At 35.6% G+C, this 20079-nt stretch overlaps 1 protein-coding gene across 4 annotated transcripts; it reads right to left on the reverse strand.

Moving 5' to 3' along the window:
- Nucleotides 1-1331: 1331 nt before the first annotated feature.
- Mrm2 (Mitochondrial rRNA methyltransferase 2) lies at nt 1332-16798 on the reverse strand. Of its 4 annotated transcripts, none has more exons than XM_089245051.1 (3): nt 16564-16798; nt 9698-10077; nt 1332-2554 (listed from the first exon to the last, which is right to left on the reverse strand). In XM_089245051.1, the coding sequence occupies exons 2-3, from the start codon at nt 10017-10019 to the stop codon at nt 2124-2126; spliced, it is 753 nt and encodes a 250-aa protein (XP_089101177.1). In that variant the 5' UTR covers nt 10020-10077; nt 16564-16798; the 3' UTR covers nt 1332-2123. The 4 variants fall into 4 exon arrangements, with proteins under 4 accessions (XP_089101177.1, XP_089101178.1, XP_089101179.1 ...); XM_089245052.1 differs by having other exon boundaries at nt 1434-2554; nt 15839-16588; XM_089245053.1 differs by lacking the exon at nt 16564-16798 and adding an exon at nt 16418-16546 and having other exon boundaries at nt 1434-2554.
- Between the last annotated feature and the right edge of the window lie 3281 nt (nt 16799-20079).

Consider the following 20079-nt stretch of genomic DNA (forward strand, 5'->3'; position numbering starts at 1 on the left):
GTTTTTCTTTTTCAATTTTTATTGAAATGCGTTTCGTTCGTTTCATTGCAGATTTGTTTGTGTAACTTAGCTCTTTATTTCTTTGCCAATTGCCCATTTTTTTATATTGGATTTTCATTAACAATGAACCATTATGCCAACAGGTGACAAACTTTTTTTTTTGGTAATTGGCAATAATCTCTTTATTTACTATCAGAAATTTTTAGAGAGAGAAATAAAATATGGCCACCCTAGGTAAAACTAGGCAATTGTTTCATGTTTCACACATATGAACTTCTTCATTAACTGTGTTCAATGTGAAGTTAGTCTGAGTATTTCTCATTCTGTTGATATGGTCTATTTCACTACAAGGTATGCCATGGAGTAAAAATTTTGGGTAATTTGACAAAATTCAGCATGTTTACAAACTGCAATTAACCACTTCACTATCAAGGATATACCATTGCATCCAAATTCCTGTGGAATAAATTCAAACAAGCTATCTGTTTTCTTTTTACTCTCATCATCGCGAGACTTTGTTGTAACCCTATGAAGATGTTCTTTTTACCTTTTATTTCTATACAATTATTAGTGATTTTTTCCTACACACATATGATATATCCTTCTACTGTGTACATATAAAGAGAACAGGCAACATGAGGGTGAAAAGAGAGAAATCTACTTCCTATATATATATATATACTGTCTTCTCTCTTACCTACGTGTACTTATTATACTGTTTTAATTTTTTTCCCTTCACCTTTCCTTTTTTTCCAAGGTGCGGTTAGGTTAGGACAACGTTACCATATTTATCACCTATTTATTCATCAAATAAAGATCATCAGAATTTCTTACCAAAACGAAGGGGTTAAAGGATGTCAAAATTCATAGAATATTTGTGTTTCAGCTCCATGTATGAACGGCAGATCGGACATAGAACATTCACTGGCCCAATGAAACCTACTTTCACGTATTCAGCTTGTCAACCAATATGGGAAGAGGTTACCAACTCTCAGAAAAGTGAAAAAAAAAACAGTGAAAAGAACACGCATATAGGCAGAAAAGTTCCATATTTATAAAAAAAGCTTGGTTCCCAAGGAATTTGGTTGGCTCCTGAATTATTTTTTGACAAGCCCTCATACCTATGAATCTCGGATAAATTTTAATAAATACCCCATTCCCGTTTAATTATCCCAAGTCAGTTTTAGATTATTACAGTGTGTATGGTTCAAGCTTTTTGTCACACAAAGTGGACTAAAATTTATGTCTTTTCTTCGGAAACTCAATAAAAAATTTCAACATAGAATTAAAAGTTTGAAAACAAAAACTTGAAAATGAAGTATAAAATTTTTGCGAATTGCAATTGACATTTATTTTTAATTCTTACCAACTTGAACAATTGATTCATAAAATCAAAAGTTTGTAAGTGGGAGAGATGTTCAAAGAAATGGCATAGGGTTTGGGATCAGAACACTACTTCATAAAACTGAGTCTGTTCATAAAATCAAGCATCGAACGTACAAATAATTTTTCAATACTTATCTTTGAAATTAGTGTTATGAGACAGTGATGGCAGAGCGTGCAGTGCTCAAGAATCTGCAGAATTAATTCATAAATCTCAACCTACGTACCCATGATCTAAAGCATTCCTGATGTCTGAAAATAGGGCTTGGCAAATTGAAAAAAAATGGATGGTAGCAAGATTTTTTGAGTCGAGCATTTTTTTCTCAGTGAAAAAAGTCCAAAATCAGTTTTTACCCCTGACTTTTCTGGGTTTTGGTGCCCTTTTTTCTGTAAGTAGACAGACACATCAACATAAATTCTGAAAAAAAAATTGTGGCCCTTTAAGTTAAAATTTAATTGCATAAAGTATTTTAGGTACCAATTCCATTTTTTTAGGCATAGCAACCTGGCGCTGGGATTAGTCAAGCCCTGCCTTAAGAAATTCTCTTAAATGTTCATCTCTTACCAAGTACATTAGTCTCTATGTGTAACCAAAATTGTTTCATTCCGTAAAAAAAAATTGTTATGGAGAGGTAATTTTTTATGTCAAGTAGGTAAACAAAACTGCAAACTTAGATCTCTGTAAAAATTTACTTATATGAAGTTATGTCGGCATTGTATTTGAATAATTAATTTGATATTTATTTTCTTTCTACTCCTTTGAAACCTCTACACAACAGAAATAATTCAGAAGAGTCTGAGTAGCTCGCATTTGGCTTAACACGTCTCACCGTATGAAAAACTAAATTAATACGAGCAACGGTCTTGTCCAGAAATCCAGAGTTCCAAGTTTTACAAAGGAGAGTCCCATCTTTTTTTAAAGCTTTGAAGCAAAAATTCACAACACTGTACACTAAGTTGTTGATGTTGACCGAATCTAGATCCTTCACGCCCGTAGCGTTAGGTGCCATGTCACTGAGAATAATGTCCGCCTGTCCATTTGGTAATAGTGACAAAATGTGGCTTTGCGTGTCTGGTTTAGTGAAATCCATTTCTTGGAGTACGATCGCTCCTTTGATTGCTTGAATATGTTGAAGATCCACAGCGATGGTCATTCCCTTTGTTTCATTGTCTAGAAGAGAAAAATAATAATTAGTAAAAATGAGCAAAAATAAATTTATGTTAAATCGGTATAATATAATGATAATTGCATTATTCGAAGATTTCCCTTTTTTTGTTTCCACAAAAAAAGTTTTAAAAAGGTTCCAGATACCACATTCCCCCCACATTTGGCTAATGTGGGGCATGCCATGAAACTAGAGTAACATCAGCTTCTTGAATGTTGGGGGTCTGGCCTGTTCTTGGTATACTAAGAATAAAGATCACAATATGCATTTAGCAAATTCAATGGATTTTCACACAATAAAGATATTTAAGAATTCTCTGGAATCTGCGACTCGAATTTCACTTCTTGGAGGAAAATACGGGTATTTATGGCATGATGGTCTCCCTTGCTGTTTGCTGGCTGATGTGGGGGATACAGTATTACACAAACTCTTGCATCAAAAGGACTGCGTGAAAGACTTTTCATCACTCATTCCAGCAGCTGGGATTTCATAGATATAATGATATACTAATAGGCTTACAAATCCAAGGTGTCACATTGCCACGATGTCTAGAAATTCAATTACCTGCACAAAAAATTTTCTATATGCGATTGCTAAATTGGTGTATCATCATCACCAATCGGGACCATAGTGTCCGAAGAGGAAAGAGTTTAGGCAATTTTGCCTATTGCTCTGACACCAAGTAGTTACAACATGAATTATGGATCATGTACATGGTTTAAGGTAGATAAAAAATTTATTTAGCAAAAAATTTAAAGTTGGAAAAAATGCTTTAGCAAAAAGCTGAAATGTTAATAATTGATGGATGAAAGTCTACTCGTTTTGTATCTCCTGCACACATTTTTGCGAAAGTGGCTACTATTTCTTTTGCACCCTAAGATTGTCTTTCTTGACTGTAGCTCCAACGCTGGTCATGTAGATGTGAGGAAGTATCCTTCTGTGGGGTTTTCCCGGAAGTTTTTGCAACAGTGTTGGGAATGAAAGGCATGGTAACTGTTACCATTCTGTTGAATACTAGAACCTGAATTGGTATTTAAAGATGACAGAAAATTTTCTGTCTTCATGAAAAGTGAAACAATACGGCAAAAGCAGTACATCTTTCAAAATTGGAAGGTATTGTTAAAGTCTTGGTAAAGTTAGAAAATCGATGCGTGGCTCCTAAGAAATTTAGCTGATATCTGAATTGTTTTATGAATTGTTAAGCCATATTATCAAATAAGTTCAAGAATATTCTTCAATATTTATGAATTATGGGTGACTTATATCATGACCCCACTTTAAATAAGTAAATAGTACAGAAAAACCAATCTATAAGGACAAGTTCCGCCTGGATTGAACATGTACACTGTATGTGCATAATTTGTGATTTGAAGTCTGTCGGCCATTGAATTGAAAAATGTTGAATTCGGAATAGCGTTCAAGTGTCAGCTTTGTGTCCTGCTAGGAAAATCCGTTGAGACTTTCTGAATGATAGGTCAGCATGTATGGAAGGGCTGGACAAATCTAAAAAAAATCTAGGTGCCAGAAAAATTTTTTACCCAATGAAAAAGGTTATATTGGCAGATATGCTGCTATAAATTCCAAACATTTTGTGCTGCTCTCAGCTAGCACACATTTCAGTAACTACACAAAGAAGATTTTAGGCGCCAATACCAATTTTTTAGTCACTGTGGTGACCTGGTGCCTGGATTTGTCCAGCCCTGATGTATGATGGACACAGAAATGAGTCAAAATAGAGTTGACGAGTGGCATTGATAATTATCAAAATCGCTCATTTTCCAATGGTGCCCATATCACTGGCAACACATGTTATACAATGCCTGAAAAGCATAATTCTGTCAGTGCAGTGTTTTTCAAAGTGCTCCCCCTAGGAGCTGCTATGAGAAGTCTAAATTTGTGTGCGCTATTCAGTGCTATCAAGCGGTTCTTTTCTGGGAAGCTATGGATGATAAATGGCTAGGACAAGGGAGTCACAAGTAACAAAAGTTTGAGAACCAGCCTTCATGAATAAGTACAGCAACCCTTGTTACATTGCAGGGGTGCAAGTGCCCCTCATCCATTTCGGAGCAGCAAATTTCATTTTTGGAGCAGAAATTTTGAAAATGGAGCAGAACTAAACACGAACTATATCTGCAATATAAGGAGTAATTTTTCTGTGAAATGCCAAAAGTTTTGCCAAAAATGGTTGGAACAAATAATTCTAAATAAATTTCCTTCACAAATTAAAATCCATTTAAATTTTTTCTGAATTATCTTTTCTGTCATTAATAAAACGATGAATGACGAATAAAAATTATTATTCTTTTCAAATTAAGCAACATGCATACTGAAAACCTAGGCAGCAAGAATTTCTGCTGCTTGAACGCCAAAGTCTTATTCATCCTGATATAGCAAAAAAAGTGCGTGCAGAATAAAAGAGTTTCCGTGAAAAAAAAAAAAATTGGCTTCTCACAGAATTTAAAGGAATTATTAAATTTAAAAGCAAAATGCAAAAAACGAGAAAAATATAAATACCTTATTTACTTAAAGAATTTCTCAATCTAATAGTATGTCAATTGATTATGAATCACGATTTGCTTTCAGAAGTACAGCATCTCAATGACTATTTTTTTCCAATTTTTTATGCCCTTGAACATAAGATTTTGTATGTCTTATTCCATTAAACATTAAAGCATTGCATGGACAGATTTTTCAGTGTTTGAACAGACTTTTATTTATTTGTTAACAATGAACTCTTTTTCACTATCTGTGTTACCATGTGCTGAAGATAAAAAAGTCTTCACCAAAACTGGCAAAATTTTGAACTTCGGGCAGCTTTCAAAGTTACAAAGTTTGAATATGTCTGCCCATATCTATCTATTCTCTGAACTGATTTCACTTCTTGTAATTGTTTGGATTGTAGTGCAACCCATTCATCACACATAATCAATAGTTCTGTTGGTGATACAATGTTAAACAACCTCTCAGCAATACGTGAGGGAGTAATCTATTATCCCAGCAATGCACGAGATGGAGTATGAAAAACAAGAAAGGGTGCAAATATTTCATTCTCTCCAACAACATGTTTTGGAAAGGTAGGACATTAATATATATTAGGTATCTCGCAGAAGTTATGTAAAATGAGCATGCTCCTAGTACAAACTCCTTCCTCTGACTATTGTGAGCATGCTCCTCCCCCACCAATGCAGTGGTGGACCATGCGGCCATATTGGGCGACGCTCAAGGAGGGGTGCCAAATGGAGTTGAAAGGGTGAAAAAAGGATTGTCGACCAAAAACATGTGGTCAGTAGCGCCAAAAAAAAGGTTCTGCATGGGTAGAGATTATTTTCCCTCGAGCCGGCCTCGTTCGCCAAATCCGGATTTCCGCCGACGATAACCACACGACCGCATAGTGGCTAGATGGCAAAACTATGAATATTTTTGCTGGAGTTTTTACAGATTCTATTTTTTCCCGACGATCTCCGAAAAATTTCGGTAATTTAAACGAGTAAACAAATCACCTTTTCGATGTATGCCGTCTTTGAAAGCAGGTTGGCAGCCGCGAAATTACCGTTATTTTCAGCATATAACCTATAACCAGCAGGAGAAAAAACGGTCTCCGAAATCGGAAAATTTGGCATATTTATTCAGGGACATAGATAGAACGCCGGTTATACCAATATCAGTACAGGACTTTATACTTCAAGGTAGTATAACTACTTTCCAAGGTCATGAGATAACGCGATTGTGGTAGATGGTGGGAAGTGAAAAAAAAATTGAAGTTTCTCCCCCCGTATCTTTTTCCGTGTCTCGGAAAGAACGCGTCCCGTGAACAACAATTTCATGCGCCTTCTTCCTCAATTAAGGGTATTTGACGTACTACAGTGCATTAGCGGTACCTCCGCGAACCACAAACAAGAATTGGCGCAAATGCGCAGGGATTCGGCACCGTGTAGCAAGAGAACCGTTTCGGCGCAGTTTGGCGCAATTGGCGCAGCTCTTGCACCCCTGACATTGTGTCTTGTTATAACTCACATTCAGATGACTTTTTTTTGTTTTCCGTGATTCCCAACTTTGGGGTACGAATGCGAGCGAATCTCTTTGTTAAAAAGTCTCGTCACAGAGAGCAACAGGCCTACAATGGTACAAATATTCAATCATCATACTTCACTTCTTAAATATAGATGGCAACACTGAGAAATTGAGCACAACATTATACATGCACTCAGACCGTTAGGTACACACACTCATATTTCCAACACATCTGACTCCCTACTAAATTGAACATGGTGATAGACCACAGTTGTTGCTCTTTCTTTCAGAACCAACTGAAATAATGGGTCTGTTAGCATTTTGGAACTTACTTTCTTTTTGTTCATCATACGTTGTGTCATACATGCCATTTCCCTAGCCTGTTACATTCTGTTTTCGTTGTTAGAATATTTGTGCTCAGGATCTCATTTGAATTCTCTGGAATTGCACATTTCCATTTCAATTAATTTTTTTGCACTCTAGCCATTATAATTTTAATCCTGCAACCATGTTTTTATTGGAAAACAAAGAATGTTTATGACCAAACCCAGAGAGGTTTATTTTGCCCTGGCCATTGTATTATTTAAATGAGAGAGTCCAAGGTTTTTATTATTTTCAATCCCATATCTGGTCTAAGGATGTTATATTTTTAATCGTGATCCCATATTTAGTCTAAGGCCGGGATTACACTAATACAGTTTTGTAAAAGCTCTTTGATAAAACTCTTTGAAAAATGTAACCAATAAAACTGTATCCATTATATTCACACAAACAAATGGAACAGATAAAATTATTAGTTGCATTTGTCATGTTTTATGAAAAAAACTTTTATAGTGTAATCCTCACTTGAGAATGTTGTTTTATTTTCGTTGTGTGTTTATGATAATTTTTTTTTCTGTTTTTGACAGCCATAGTGCTATCCTCTTTTGGCAATTATTATTTTTTTTAAAAAGAAAGACGTCAGCTTGACTCCGTTTCACTCTTGATGACTTCTCGCCGTGGTTTCAGAAATTTTTCTCACCAAAGGGAAAAACCCACCAAAAATTGATTTCCTTTTGCTGTTCCTTTTCACCTGTAACCCAAGTGAATAGCACCAAATCAGGTCTGGCGACGGAAAAAAAAATTTTGTCAAACAGTGGTATACAGCAGTGGTTCTCACCCTTTGGAAGACAGGGGGCCCGGTTGATTTCTTTTATGTGAGTAGAGGGCCCAGTAATATGCACGCCTAAAGGGGTATAAATAAGTAAAAAATCAATCGGTGAGCTATTCACGGCCGGTTTGACTGGTGTCAGGCATGGAGGAAAGAATAACAGGAGGTGGCGTGACCAGCGCATCCATTGAGAAATATGGGGAATCGGTTGCCACAGATAAAGCCAGTGATCGCTCTATTAAAGTTGAACGAGAGCTTTGACAATTTTAATTGTTATTTGTTTTCCAATATTAATTTCAACAACATGGAACCTTTTGCAAAAATAACAAAAATTTACCCATCTCTTGTGCCACAAAATTTCTTCTCGGCATTTTAATTAAAAAAAAATATGCCAAAGCATATAACACCCCAGAGAGAGAGGCAATGTTTAAAGACACTTAAACAAGCGGTGTTTGAAAAAATCTGACTTTTTTTACGGAAAAAATTATATATGCAATACATTAGCATATATAATGCCTTTTATATTAAAATATTGTCAAAATATTTCCAGTCCAGGTAGAACAAAAACTTGAACACTGACAATTTTAGATTTCAAATTCAATTTGAAACTGTGTTTTTTTGTCAAATTTTCGTACACTTACCACTTTAAAAGCAAAGTAATAGGTACGAAATGAAGAGGAAAAAAAAAACCAGCCAAAGTGATTATTTTCCTAAATACTATAGGCCAGAGACTTATCGCGGCTCATAAAAAAAGTTTTTCTTATTTTTAATATTTTTTTTCTCAATACTACATCCACATAGCAGAAGGTTCAGATAGGCGGCATATATTACAATAATATGTATTCAAGAATATCAGTGTGGAACGGAAGAAGAGTGGCAAAATGTGTAAGCCTACAGGCAGCAAAACCATAAATACATAGTGGTGGAGCATGCTCAAGCACTCCCATTACTTTGAGGCACGGGGGCGGCAAAATGCTGTTTGCCCCGTGCAGCTGAATCATGTTTGCCCAGGGTGGCAATAATCCTTGTTACGGCCCTGTCAGAAGGTACTCGAGCACCTCAGAATTGATTCAGAAATCAAAATTCTTGATGTAAAGCTTAAGACGAGCGCCCACGGGCCTGAAACACTTTCCAAATGTCTCGGATCTCTCACAATGATGAACGGAACAAATATACAAAATAATCAGCTAAAAAGAAAAAATTATAAAAATTACATTTTATTGGAGCTTCATATTATTTTAATTAATCATATTCCCATAGACATTAATGGGATACATCAAATTTTTAAAATAAATTGAAGGAACTGGACTAAAAACTTATGACGAGTTGAGAGGGAAAAATGATATTCCCCTTTCAAAAATAAATTAAAAATATAAAAGCCCCTTATACAACGATAACATTTTATCTTTCCCCATTATCGGATCATGTAGATTATCTGAAGATGCATTAAACAGTCATAGTGCTTAAATTTATTTAGTTATTAATATTTTAAACGAATTTGATCCGGCAAAACACATTTTAAGTATAGGGAAAAGAGCGGTTTGTTTGGGCTTACTTGTCAACCCACATAGGGTTGCCACAACGGCTTCAATTTCCATGCCTGATGTCACCTCCTTGTATTCTTTCCTCCATGGGTGTCAGGACCCGGCGGTTGAGAAACAATGCTATACAGTGTATAATTGGGAATTCGGAGTGATTCAAGTATTACGTCAGCATCGAGGGGGGGGGGGGGGTGTTTGGATTTGCTGACTTTTGATGACAAGAGGGGGGGGGGTTTGAAGGTTGCTGACGTCATCAACTACTCCTTTTTGAAGATAAGAAATATTCTAAGCTGCTGACGAAATTTTGCTGGGGGGGGGGGGGTGGGGGGGTTCAGTGTTTTTCTGACTTTTATTGACAAGGGGGAGGAGGATCAAAAATAGCTGAAAAATCTGCTTACGTAATACTTGAATGGCCCCTTACCGAGTAATGTACAAAATTTGCTCACCCTCGTCCAGCTTGAGCTTCTTGACGACGACTTGCGTCCAGGAACCGGGAGAAGCTCCACAATCCACGACGCACATCCCAGGATGAAGGATCTTGAACCTCTCTTCGATCTCGAGCAGTTTGAATGCGCTCCTACAGCGGTACCTCTCGTAGCGAGCGTATTTACTGTAAGGATCGTTCAAGCCCCTCGTCAACCATTCTTGAGAGCTCTTCGACTTGTTCTTCAGGTTATCCGGAACGATCTTGAACAGCGTTTGAGAGCTGCAAAAGCATCTGATCTGTCCCGCAATCATTTGTGGCACCATCAACGACGATTTCCTCATCTTACAGCCTTGACTTGACTTGACTTGAATAATTAGTGTCCTCTATACCTACTGGGGACTTTAGGACAATTGGTAAAACACAGGCATTTTATAACAAAGAACAATCCAAAGAATTTGAATAAATAAAAAATACAAAAAACAATAGACTTATGCAAAGAAAAAAAAAGGAAGAATAACAACAACAATAGATATTATAAAAAAAACATGAAAGTAGAAAAATACGATACAATATCTAATTGATCATGAATAGACAAAGACAAAAAACAAGAAAACAACAAAATTAAACAAAAATATATACGACTAGTATAAAAAATAAAAAAGCAAAAATCATGTAACAATTTGAACAGGAAAAAGAAAAAAAATATACATACACATATATATTTCTTTTTACATACACAAATAAATATATATATAAATTCTCAAAATTTCTGCAACAGATATTATAGCTCGCAAAAAATAAAATAAAAATAAAGAACAAACATCAACAAATGAAAAATAGGAAAGAATTCAAAATCTATTACAAGCTGACAGATATAATTCAAATTCATCAACTAATAGCTTCGGTGCAATTTTCAAGATAGAAAGCCAGTTATAATCTTGAATATTTGAGATACCAATATTTTTAAACAATCGCTTTCTCTGAATGTCCCACTTACAGCATGCAAACATGAAGTGATTATTGTATCTTCAGAACTGCAAAAATCACAATTAGCTGAACGTTCCTGATTTATTCGGAAAAGATAACTTTTGGTTGGGGCTCTGTTGGCTAACAATCGGTAGAACAATGTCTCATATTTGCGTCTTGAAAAATGATGTGAAAACTTTTCAATTGATTTGAAGAAAACATCAGCCTGAGGGTAATTTAATTGGTCCCTAATGAATTGGTAAACATGAAGTTTCCATTTATTTTGGAGCAAATTCAGAACATCTTCCATATATGCATATTCTGGAGGTGGAGTGACAGGGTTGTTAGATGCTGAACGTGCGAGTCGATCAGCAATTTCATTGTATAAGATGTTTCTGTGTCCTGGTGACCAGACAACTGATATTGAATTGGCTTTATAAGACACATGTGCCAATGCACAAAAAGAGGTTAAAATGACAGAATGAGATTTAAGATTAATTGTGGATAGTGCTAAGATGGCAGATTTACTATCCTACAGGATCACATAATCAGTTTTTTCAGAAATAAATTTAGATGCAGCCTTGGCAATCGCCAAACACTCCGCAGAAAATACAGATGAACAATTATGAACCAAAGCTTGAATACAACATGAATTTTTCACACAAAAAATGCCAATGGATGTATAGTTGTTGTTTTTCGAAGCGTCTGTAGCTATTATAGTGCAATTAGACCAATGGAGTTGTTCATACTGTTTGAACAAAGGTGGAATCAGATGTGAGTCAGATGTCATTTGAAATGGGAGAGAGTCTGTTATAAAGTTAATATTCGATATTGTCCATGGTGGGTCTGGAATGATGATAGGTTGAAGTGGAATCAATAAATGATTTTCTTGCAAAAACTGGATATGTGAGGGACTGCAAACTGGTAAAATAGTGTTTTGAGATACGTTGCTGATATTCGTGCAGACAAACTTGAAAATAGTACCATATTTTGATACCCTAGCCTTAATAATTTGTCTTGAGGAAACTTTCAGGATAAGAGAAGGGAAGGGAGGTTTGCCACAAATACTAAGTAAAATTGGAATTGGAGTAGATATGGGAAGGCCTGAAGCAATTCTTAGTACTTGATTATAGATAGCTGAACATCTTTTAAGATTTTTCTGAGAGCAACTGTTCCAAAGCATTGAGCTATAGTTGAAAAAGCTAGAGATGACATTATAGCAAATAGATAAAAGTTTATGACCCGGAGCACCTTTAACTCTGCCAGCAATAATTCTTGTGATGTTCAATACATTAACACTTTTCTTCAAAAGATGATTAATATGAGAATTCCATATAAGCTTCCTGTCAAAGATAACACCTAAAATTTTCATATTTTCTGCAAATTGCAGTTGAAATTCATTGATATGAAGATTAGGAATACTGAAACTATTTTTCATTGTAAACAGAGTGAAGTAGCACTTGTCGATTGAAAGAGTGAAACCCCAATGATCCATCCAATCTTTAACTACAGATAAAGCATTGTTGAGCTCAGTGTTGATATAATTGGGATCATCATTACTGCACCAAAGCAAGATGTCATCGGCATATATGAAAGGGTGAATTGAAAGAGGTAAATGAACAAGCAAATCATTTAAAAATATATTGAACAACCATGGTGAGAGGACACATCCTTGGGGAATGCCACGATTAAAGTTGATCCATGATGATTTATGTTTTCTCCAACTGATAAAATATTTTCTGTTAGACAAAAAATTTGTAATCCACCTCAAAAAATTATCATGAAAACCAATCATATGAAGCTTATAAAGAAGAGCAGAATGGATCACTGCATTGTAAGCTCCTTTGATGTCCAAAGAGACCAACACTCCCACATTTTTTGACTTGAAAACATTGAGAATATTGCATTTAAGGTCTAAAAGTAAATTTTGCGTGCCAGTTCTTGGTTTGAAGCCATACATGTTGGAGGGGAATAAATTGTATTTAATAGTTATCCAATTCAAACGAGAAAGTATAATGCGCTCAAAGATTTTCATGATAATATTTGTTAAAGTGAGTGGTCGATAAGAGGATGGATGCCTTGGGTTTTTGTTTGGTTTCAGTAGAAACACAAGTTTGCCTTCTTACCATCTTGATGGTATTGATCCAGACGACCAAATGGTATTAAATTCAGCCAACAGAAATTCCAATTGTTCTTGTGATATTAATTTGTAGGCCTTGGCATTAACTCCATCCGGACCAGGTGCAGTATTAGGTGTTTTCTGGATTGCTGATAACAATTCTTGAAAAGTAAAAGGTTTGTTGACATCGGGTGAGAAACTATTATGGGGACCACACAAAAAATCAGAATTTTTTTGGATATATGGGTTAATGAGTGTTTCTTGCAAAAGATCTATTTGCTCATCTGGATCAGACACTAAAGAGTTATTATGGTAAAAAATGAGGTTATTGTCCTCATAAACCTTTGACTGAATGAATTTGAGTCTTCTCAATATTGTGAAGATTTTAGGATAAGATGCATGTGTAAACAGTTGATTAGTCATGAAGTCATTTTTACGTTGCTTAAGGGATCTCTTAAAAATGGCAGATCTTTTTTTGTATAGAATCCAACAGGTTTGGCATGGACAACTTCTGTACTTGCGGAATGCTCTTTTCTTAGATGCCAGAAGTAAACGAATTGATGAATAAAAATATTCATTATATTGATAGTTCTTACGGATTACTGTGATTTGTGAATTTATACAGGTTGTCCTTATGAATTCAGAGTAGGTGCTGTTGTCATAGTTCATCAAATTATTGCTATATTTTTTCCAACAGGTTACAATACGCCTTTCAGGACCACGATGAGCTTGGATTTTAATTGACAAAGTGATAGGTATATGATCACTTCCATAAAGTGAATCTCCACAAGACCATGTGATATTTCCAAGAAGGTCAGTACTGCAAAAACTGAGATCAATGGTATTGGAAGAAACAGCTGAAAAATGTGTAGGAGAAAGTGGTTGTACGATACAAACAGGATTTAGAATGAACCAATTATACAAAGCACGACCTGCTGTATCTGTGCGAGATGAAGACCAAGCAAAATGCGAGCTGTTAAAATCACCAACAATGATGAATGGAGGAGAAATCTTTTGGAACAAGCTGGACATTATTGAGATGATATCTGATGTATCAGCAAAATACAAATTTAAAATGGTAATAGGATTATCTTGTAAGTAGATTTTTGTTATGAGAGCTTCAACACCTGAAGAATTATAATGGTAAGTTTCGTGAGAAGGAATATTGTTTCTGACAGCTGTCAACACTCCACCCCTTTCACCATCATTACGATCACACCTATAAATCTGGAAGTTCGGTAAATAAAACTGATCATTCACATTTAAGAAGGATTCTTGAATACAAAGAATGTCGAAATCTTGGATGAATCTTAAAATATGATGTTTTTTATGTTTTATACTTCTGACGTTCCACTGCAAAAGGTTATGATGTGAAGACATTAAGACAGAAATTAGATGAGAAAGAGAAAAAAAAAAATCAGTTATGTCTTAGTTTGGTACGTTCTGATATTGATTGAGTAAACTGACCCACAATAGATGAAACAGGCAAAGGATCCAATAGTTGTTGTTGAGAAGATGAGTCGGCTGGAGATCCAGGTTTCTTCCGACGAGGCAACTGTAAGTGATTCAAGCCACGTAATTCTGAGACTAAAGTTGCAACCATAGATTTCATGTTGTTAGCAAACTCATTTCTAAGGTCATCAATTATCTCAACAAACTCAGTCTTTGTGAGGAAGACTTGTTCATGATGGGTGATACTATTGTCCTTGATTATATCCAAGTCCTGGTGTAACTGATCAAACATGGATTTAATTTCTGATCTTGTGATCCATTCCGGATTCTTAGGAATGTCGAGCTGATTTAATTGCGAGATTTTTGGAACAGATGCAGTATGGTCCGCCACGACTTTGGCGACTTTTTTCTCGCGATAAGTCGCCAAGACCGTCATAATGCTTCTCTGGGTTGCCGTATTTTTTAACACTTTTCCGGTTTCGTTTGGTGATACTAGATGGCGCTAGCTTCAACAAACAGGATTTTTCTTTTGTTCACCGCGTTTTTTCAAAAATTCTAAGCAGCCGTTGTTCCATTTCCAGCGCGTCTCTCTCTCTCTCTCTCACTATTATTCCTCCCTTCTGTAGCTCTAGTTATTTGGATTATCTACTGCTCAGGTTGTATCATACCATTTTATTATTTCGTTGTATTTATTAGTTATTCATCCATTGCCATGCCTTCTGTTTTATCGGTTTATTATTTAAAATGAACCTACAGAATTTTTCATGCCCGGACCCGTTTACTTAAAGAAAAGGGTCCGGGTTTTAATTTTAATGCATAAATATTTATTTATTCAACATGCCCGGATCCGTTTATTTAAAAAAAAGGGTCCGGGTTTTAGTTTTAATGCATAGAATATTTATTTATTCAACATGCCCAGATCCGTTTATTTAAAAAAAAGGGTCCGGGTTTTAGTTTTAATGCATGGAATATTTATGCCCGGAATTCCTTATGCCCCGATCTTTTTATTATTAAAAAAATGGGCCAGGTGTAATTTTTTTTTAACTGATATTTTTTTATATTTTTATGCTTGGTGGTTTCTATTATGTTTTGCACGCTTTTTTTTCGGCGTCCGTAGTGTCTGACGGCCTTGGCGACTTTTCGTCGGGCCATCAGACATGTGTGGCGCCAAATAATCGCCAAGTGGCGGACCATACGACAGCTGTTCCAGATTTTTTTACCCAGAGAGTTGTTTCTGTCTTTAAATACTTTCCTGGCGACAGATAGCAGAACATGGTTTTGGCATTTGAATTCCAGAACTTTTTGTTCCAATTGATATGTTTCACAGTTATGGTCAGATGCCATATGTTGAGCATTGCAATTCGAGCAGATGAGATTCTCGGATGTACAATGATCTGAAGAATGGGATTCAGAACCACATTTGATGCAAATGGGTGCTGTACGAGAACAATATTTTGTAGGATGGGTAAATTTATAGCATTTTAGGCACTGTCTGGACCTATCTATGAATAATTTGATATTTTGTCTAATCAACCATACTATGATTTTTTCTGGCACATAATGACCCAAGATGATAACGAGAACATTGGTTGTTGCTTTACCTTTAAAGGAGAATCTTCTTACCTCCAATACACTTAAGTCATTTCTTTCTTCTATTTCTGTTAATAAGTCTTTCAAGTCTTCTTGAGTTTCTATGTCCCTGAGTAAAAATCGGCTGGATAGTTCTTCAAGGAGTAACTGTGGTTTGACATCAAAGTCTAAGAAGGATTTTAAATTCAAAATATCCAAAGCTGTATTTACATTTGATGTTTCTACAACCGGATGGTTTTTCGATGTGAAATGCACTGAAGTGATGTCCTTGGCCGAACAAACGTTTTCTTTCAAAAAATTATTGAAGATTTTCGGACTTAACTTTGGAAAAGCATCTCCATTTCCTTTCATTAGCAAAATGCTAAATTTTCCAATACCGGAATTTGAGGCCTGATTAAGAATGTCAAAATTTGTTTTGTTTGATACCACGTGGGTAACAGGGTCTACTTCCATGTTGGGTGAATTAACTATTGCTGAACTATTTCCATTTGATAACATCTAACAGACAGCGAGGAAGAAAAAAAAAAGTGAAGACTGACTTCCAAGTCTCCACAAAACAACCGCTTACGCGGCACCCTAACAAAAAAAAATATATTTCTAATAGCTACTCACTAATAAGATTTGTAAAAAACACCAATTAACTAAAAATTGAGTTCAGGCACAACTGTGCTCAAAAAAAAAAAAAATAAAAAATACGATAAATACGAGACACCAGATATTTAAACTAAATGAAAATCACACACTGTTTATACCCATACCTAAACGGCCTGACATTACAGCCTTGTTTTGTTTAGTCTCCCGAAATGTAAATATGTTGTTTGAAAACAAATACTGGCTTTCATTCAGACGGTGCATACAGCCAATATCGATTCGCGTTGGATGAATGAGGAAAATAAAACAAACCTAACACAACTAAACCTACCAAAGCCTTGTGAAAATGATATTTTGATGGTACAATCATAATACTGATGTGATATCAATAATCAATTAACGTATTTTGATCTCTTTTGAGATGAAAATCTGACACAGATAGACTCTTCATTTTTCTTCCTGACCATCTCACTATTACCACGAAATTATCAGTTTATCCTCAATATTTAATAATCAACATCATTATTAATTTGTTAAAAATTATCATTATTAACTATCATCCACTTTTAGGGCCATTTTTAGTATAAAAAGTTTCGAAACCGTTGAGATTCAGTACTTGTGGTGTCATCTAGTGATCATGGAGGAAAGAATAACTTCTATTATAAGTTATTCTTTCCTCCATGTCTAGCAAAGCTGCATCTTTCAAGCGGCTTTGATGTCTAGTGATGCACTGAGACAACTCATACTTAGATAGTTTTCCATAACTCCCAATAGATGACAGCACAAATCCGAATTCGGCAAATTGTATGAGATGACCATATGGTCCATATTTTTTACGGGGACACAAACACACACATTTTCCTTTTTTTTTAACGAAAACTTATTGAATTTGTTATGGCCTCTAAATTTATAATAAAAATGATATTTGTAAAATTATGATATTATCCTAAAACTATATGTATATGGCAATTATGGCATCTTCAACGTTAACGCTTTATTCATGAAAATGTATAACAAAGATCCAGCAGGGCCGTGGATCATGGGTCCCCGAGCAAATTAATTTTTATAAGGCCCCTTATCTTGACTGTAAATGCCTGCTTATCAATTTATATGCTTACTCTCGAAAATCTTAACCTGGTCTCACTATCCGGAGGAGTCCCTATAGGCTACCGTGCCCGGGTGGGCCCATGCGCTAAGACGGAACTGAGCTCCAGCCCGGGATGATTCTTCTCATTTTTCGATTTTTTACGCAGTTAATTCACTATGCAGATCGAAATATCACCAAAGATCGCAGCCTAGTGGCTCTACTGCAGGAGGGAGTAGGACATGGATTTATTATTCCGTGTTTGGGATGCTCACACACACATTGTCTCATAATGAGAGCCTTTTATAAAACAACTACTCCATCGATAAAAATACATGAAAAACCTCAAATTAAAAAAAATACTGTATATCTCGAATTATCGCCATTTGTAAGTTACCTACTATTGCCAAAACTTGAAATTACAGTGCAACCTCTCGATAACTGGTACGCATCCATGGGACCGAAAAGGTTGTCCTCTAATGAGTAGTATCTGTTATGGGAGGTTCACAGTATCGCCAAAATTCTCGAAATATGAACAACAGCGGGAAACGAAGGACTATTTCAAATTGCAGCGAATTAAACCGTGTTTTTTGAAAGAGGAGAAACAAAACGTTGAATCTGACAAAAATATTGGAGATGATTATTTATCTTAAAAGTCAAAATTATGATCATATAATTTAAAAATTGTGAAAATTATCTGGTCCACGATTTCGGTAATTTGAGATAATTCGAATCATTAGTTTTGAAAGTCATATTTGTTTTTACCAGAGGCAGCTCCTAAAGAAGGGACAATAGAGCGTGCCTCCGTACAAAATTTTAGTCATTATTAATTGAATTCTCATCAAATGGATTTGATTCCAATATAATACGATTAAATTAATTTTCAATGAATTATTTTATTGAAATCAGAAAAGAATTATTTTCAGAAGTGCTAATCAAAAAAATAATAATTTGCACCCCGTAAAATACGGGTGATATGGTCAGCCTATACGTTTTTAACTACAGTGAAACCTATACGTTTTTAACTACAGTGAAACTTATGCGAAACGAAACGTCGAGACCGAAATAATATTCCGTTTTAGACAAATTTCCGTTCTATAAAGGTGCAAAAGAAAGCACTAATCTTTGAACAGACTATATTTTGATTCCGTCTGTATCTTATAAATTAGAATCTATTATAATTATAATTTAGAATGTAATTAAAATTATTGATATTATATTAGTCGACCAGTTGCAAAACTCATTAAGCACCAAACTGATTTTTTCACAGAAATTGAAAAAGAAATTTTGTAGAGTAAGTTTCGAGCTGACGCTGGTTGAAATGTTAATGTTATGCCGTTAAAATTTTAAATTCCAAGGAGTCAGCTCAAAAAATACACTCTACCAAAGTTTGTTTTTCATTTTCTGCAAAAGAATCTGGTTGGCACTTAACGAGTTTTGCAACTGGACGACTCAAATATATATTTTTAATATAATAGTATACAGGGTGTTCTGTTAATGTTCCGACAAACTTAGAGGGTTATTAGTAGACATCAAGTGGAACAAAAATTGAAACGGAACATTGTGTCGCAAACCACGTTGAAAGTGTGAAAATCGCAAAAAACGCATGCAGGTTTCGACGTCGCGCAGGAACGACAAAAAGTACAATAATAACTACAAAAAAAAAAATCTATTTGATTAATTATTTGGAAGTGATGGCAGCTGACGTCATTGCACAGTCTACAACGTTGTAAAAACGGTTCTCGGACGCGCTCGAAGATACCAGGTATGCTTTCGATCGATGTCTGCCGCAGCTACGGCAATCCGCACTGAGCTCTTCCGGTGTGTTCACAGGCGTTTCGCGACGCTGCGTACGTCAGATATGTTGAGCGAACCCACGAACGTATTTGGCGATCAACAGACATCCATTTTTCGTCTCCTCTGGACTCCTGCATGCGTTTTTTGCGATTTTCACCCTCTCAGCGTGGTTTGCGACACCATGTTCCATTGCAATTTTTGTTCCTCTTGATGCCTACTAACAACCCTCTGAGTTTGTCGGTCCATTAATAGAACACCCTGTATATATCTTGCTGGCTGTTATGATTTTCTGACTCATAACATACATTAAAATATAAATAATAAACTTATATGTGATGGGTTTCTTCTTGTACAACGATACCTATGGAATAACCAAATGGACATTGCGAAAATAAGCAAGTTATTACTTCATTTTCATTTTTAGGATTACAAGTTAATTTTTATCATGGATAACCCTAAACATATAACACACTTAGTCCAAGGAGCTATAGGTTACTGACTCTCATTCGGAAAGAAACGATTGCATATAGAAGGTTGGTCACTCACCTATTTCCGGTTAAGCAGCCCTGGACGATCATTCGTAACTCTGGTAGGCTTCGTCAGGGTCAATTTTTGTTTGTGCGAGGGAGAGTGTTTCACATTTTAATACGCGACTTACCCCCATGAAACCCTGATCACTCTCTGCCGGAAAACGTGGTCAGCACTAACTCTATATCTATTAAAACTCCCCTGATTGGTTGAGTATGATCGCCTGACAACCGACAAGGGCGCTCATTTGCCCAGAGGCACTTTTTCATATTTT

Source organism: Pholcus phalangioides, unplaced genomic scaffold, assembly GCF_987345545.1.
Source record: "Pholcus phalangioides strain wild (caught in Gottingen) unplaced genomic scaffold, Ppha-v1.0 ptg000015l_1, whole genome shotgun sequence".
NCBI lineage: Eukaryota > Metazoa > Arthropoda > Arachnida > Araneae > Pholcidae > Pholcus > Pholcus phalangioides.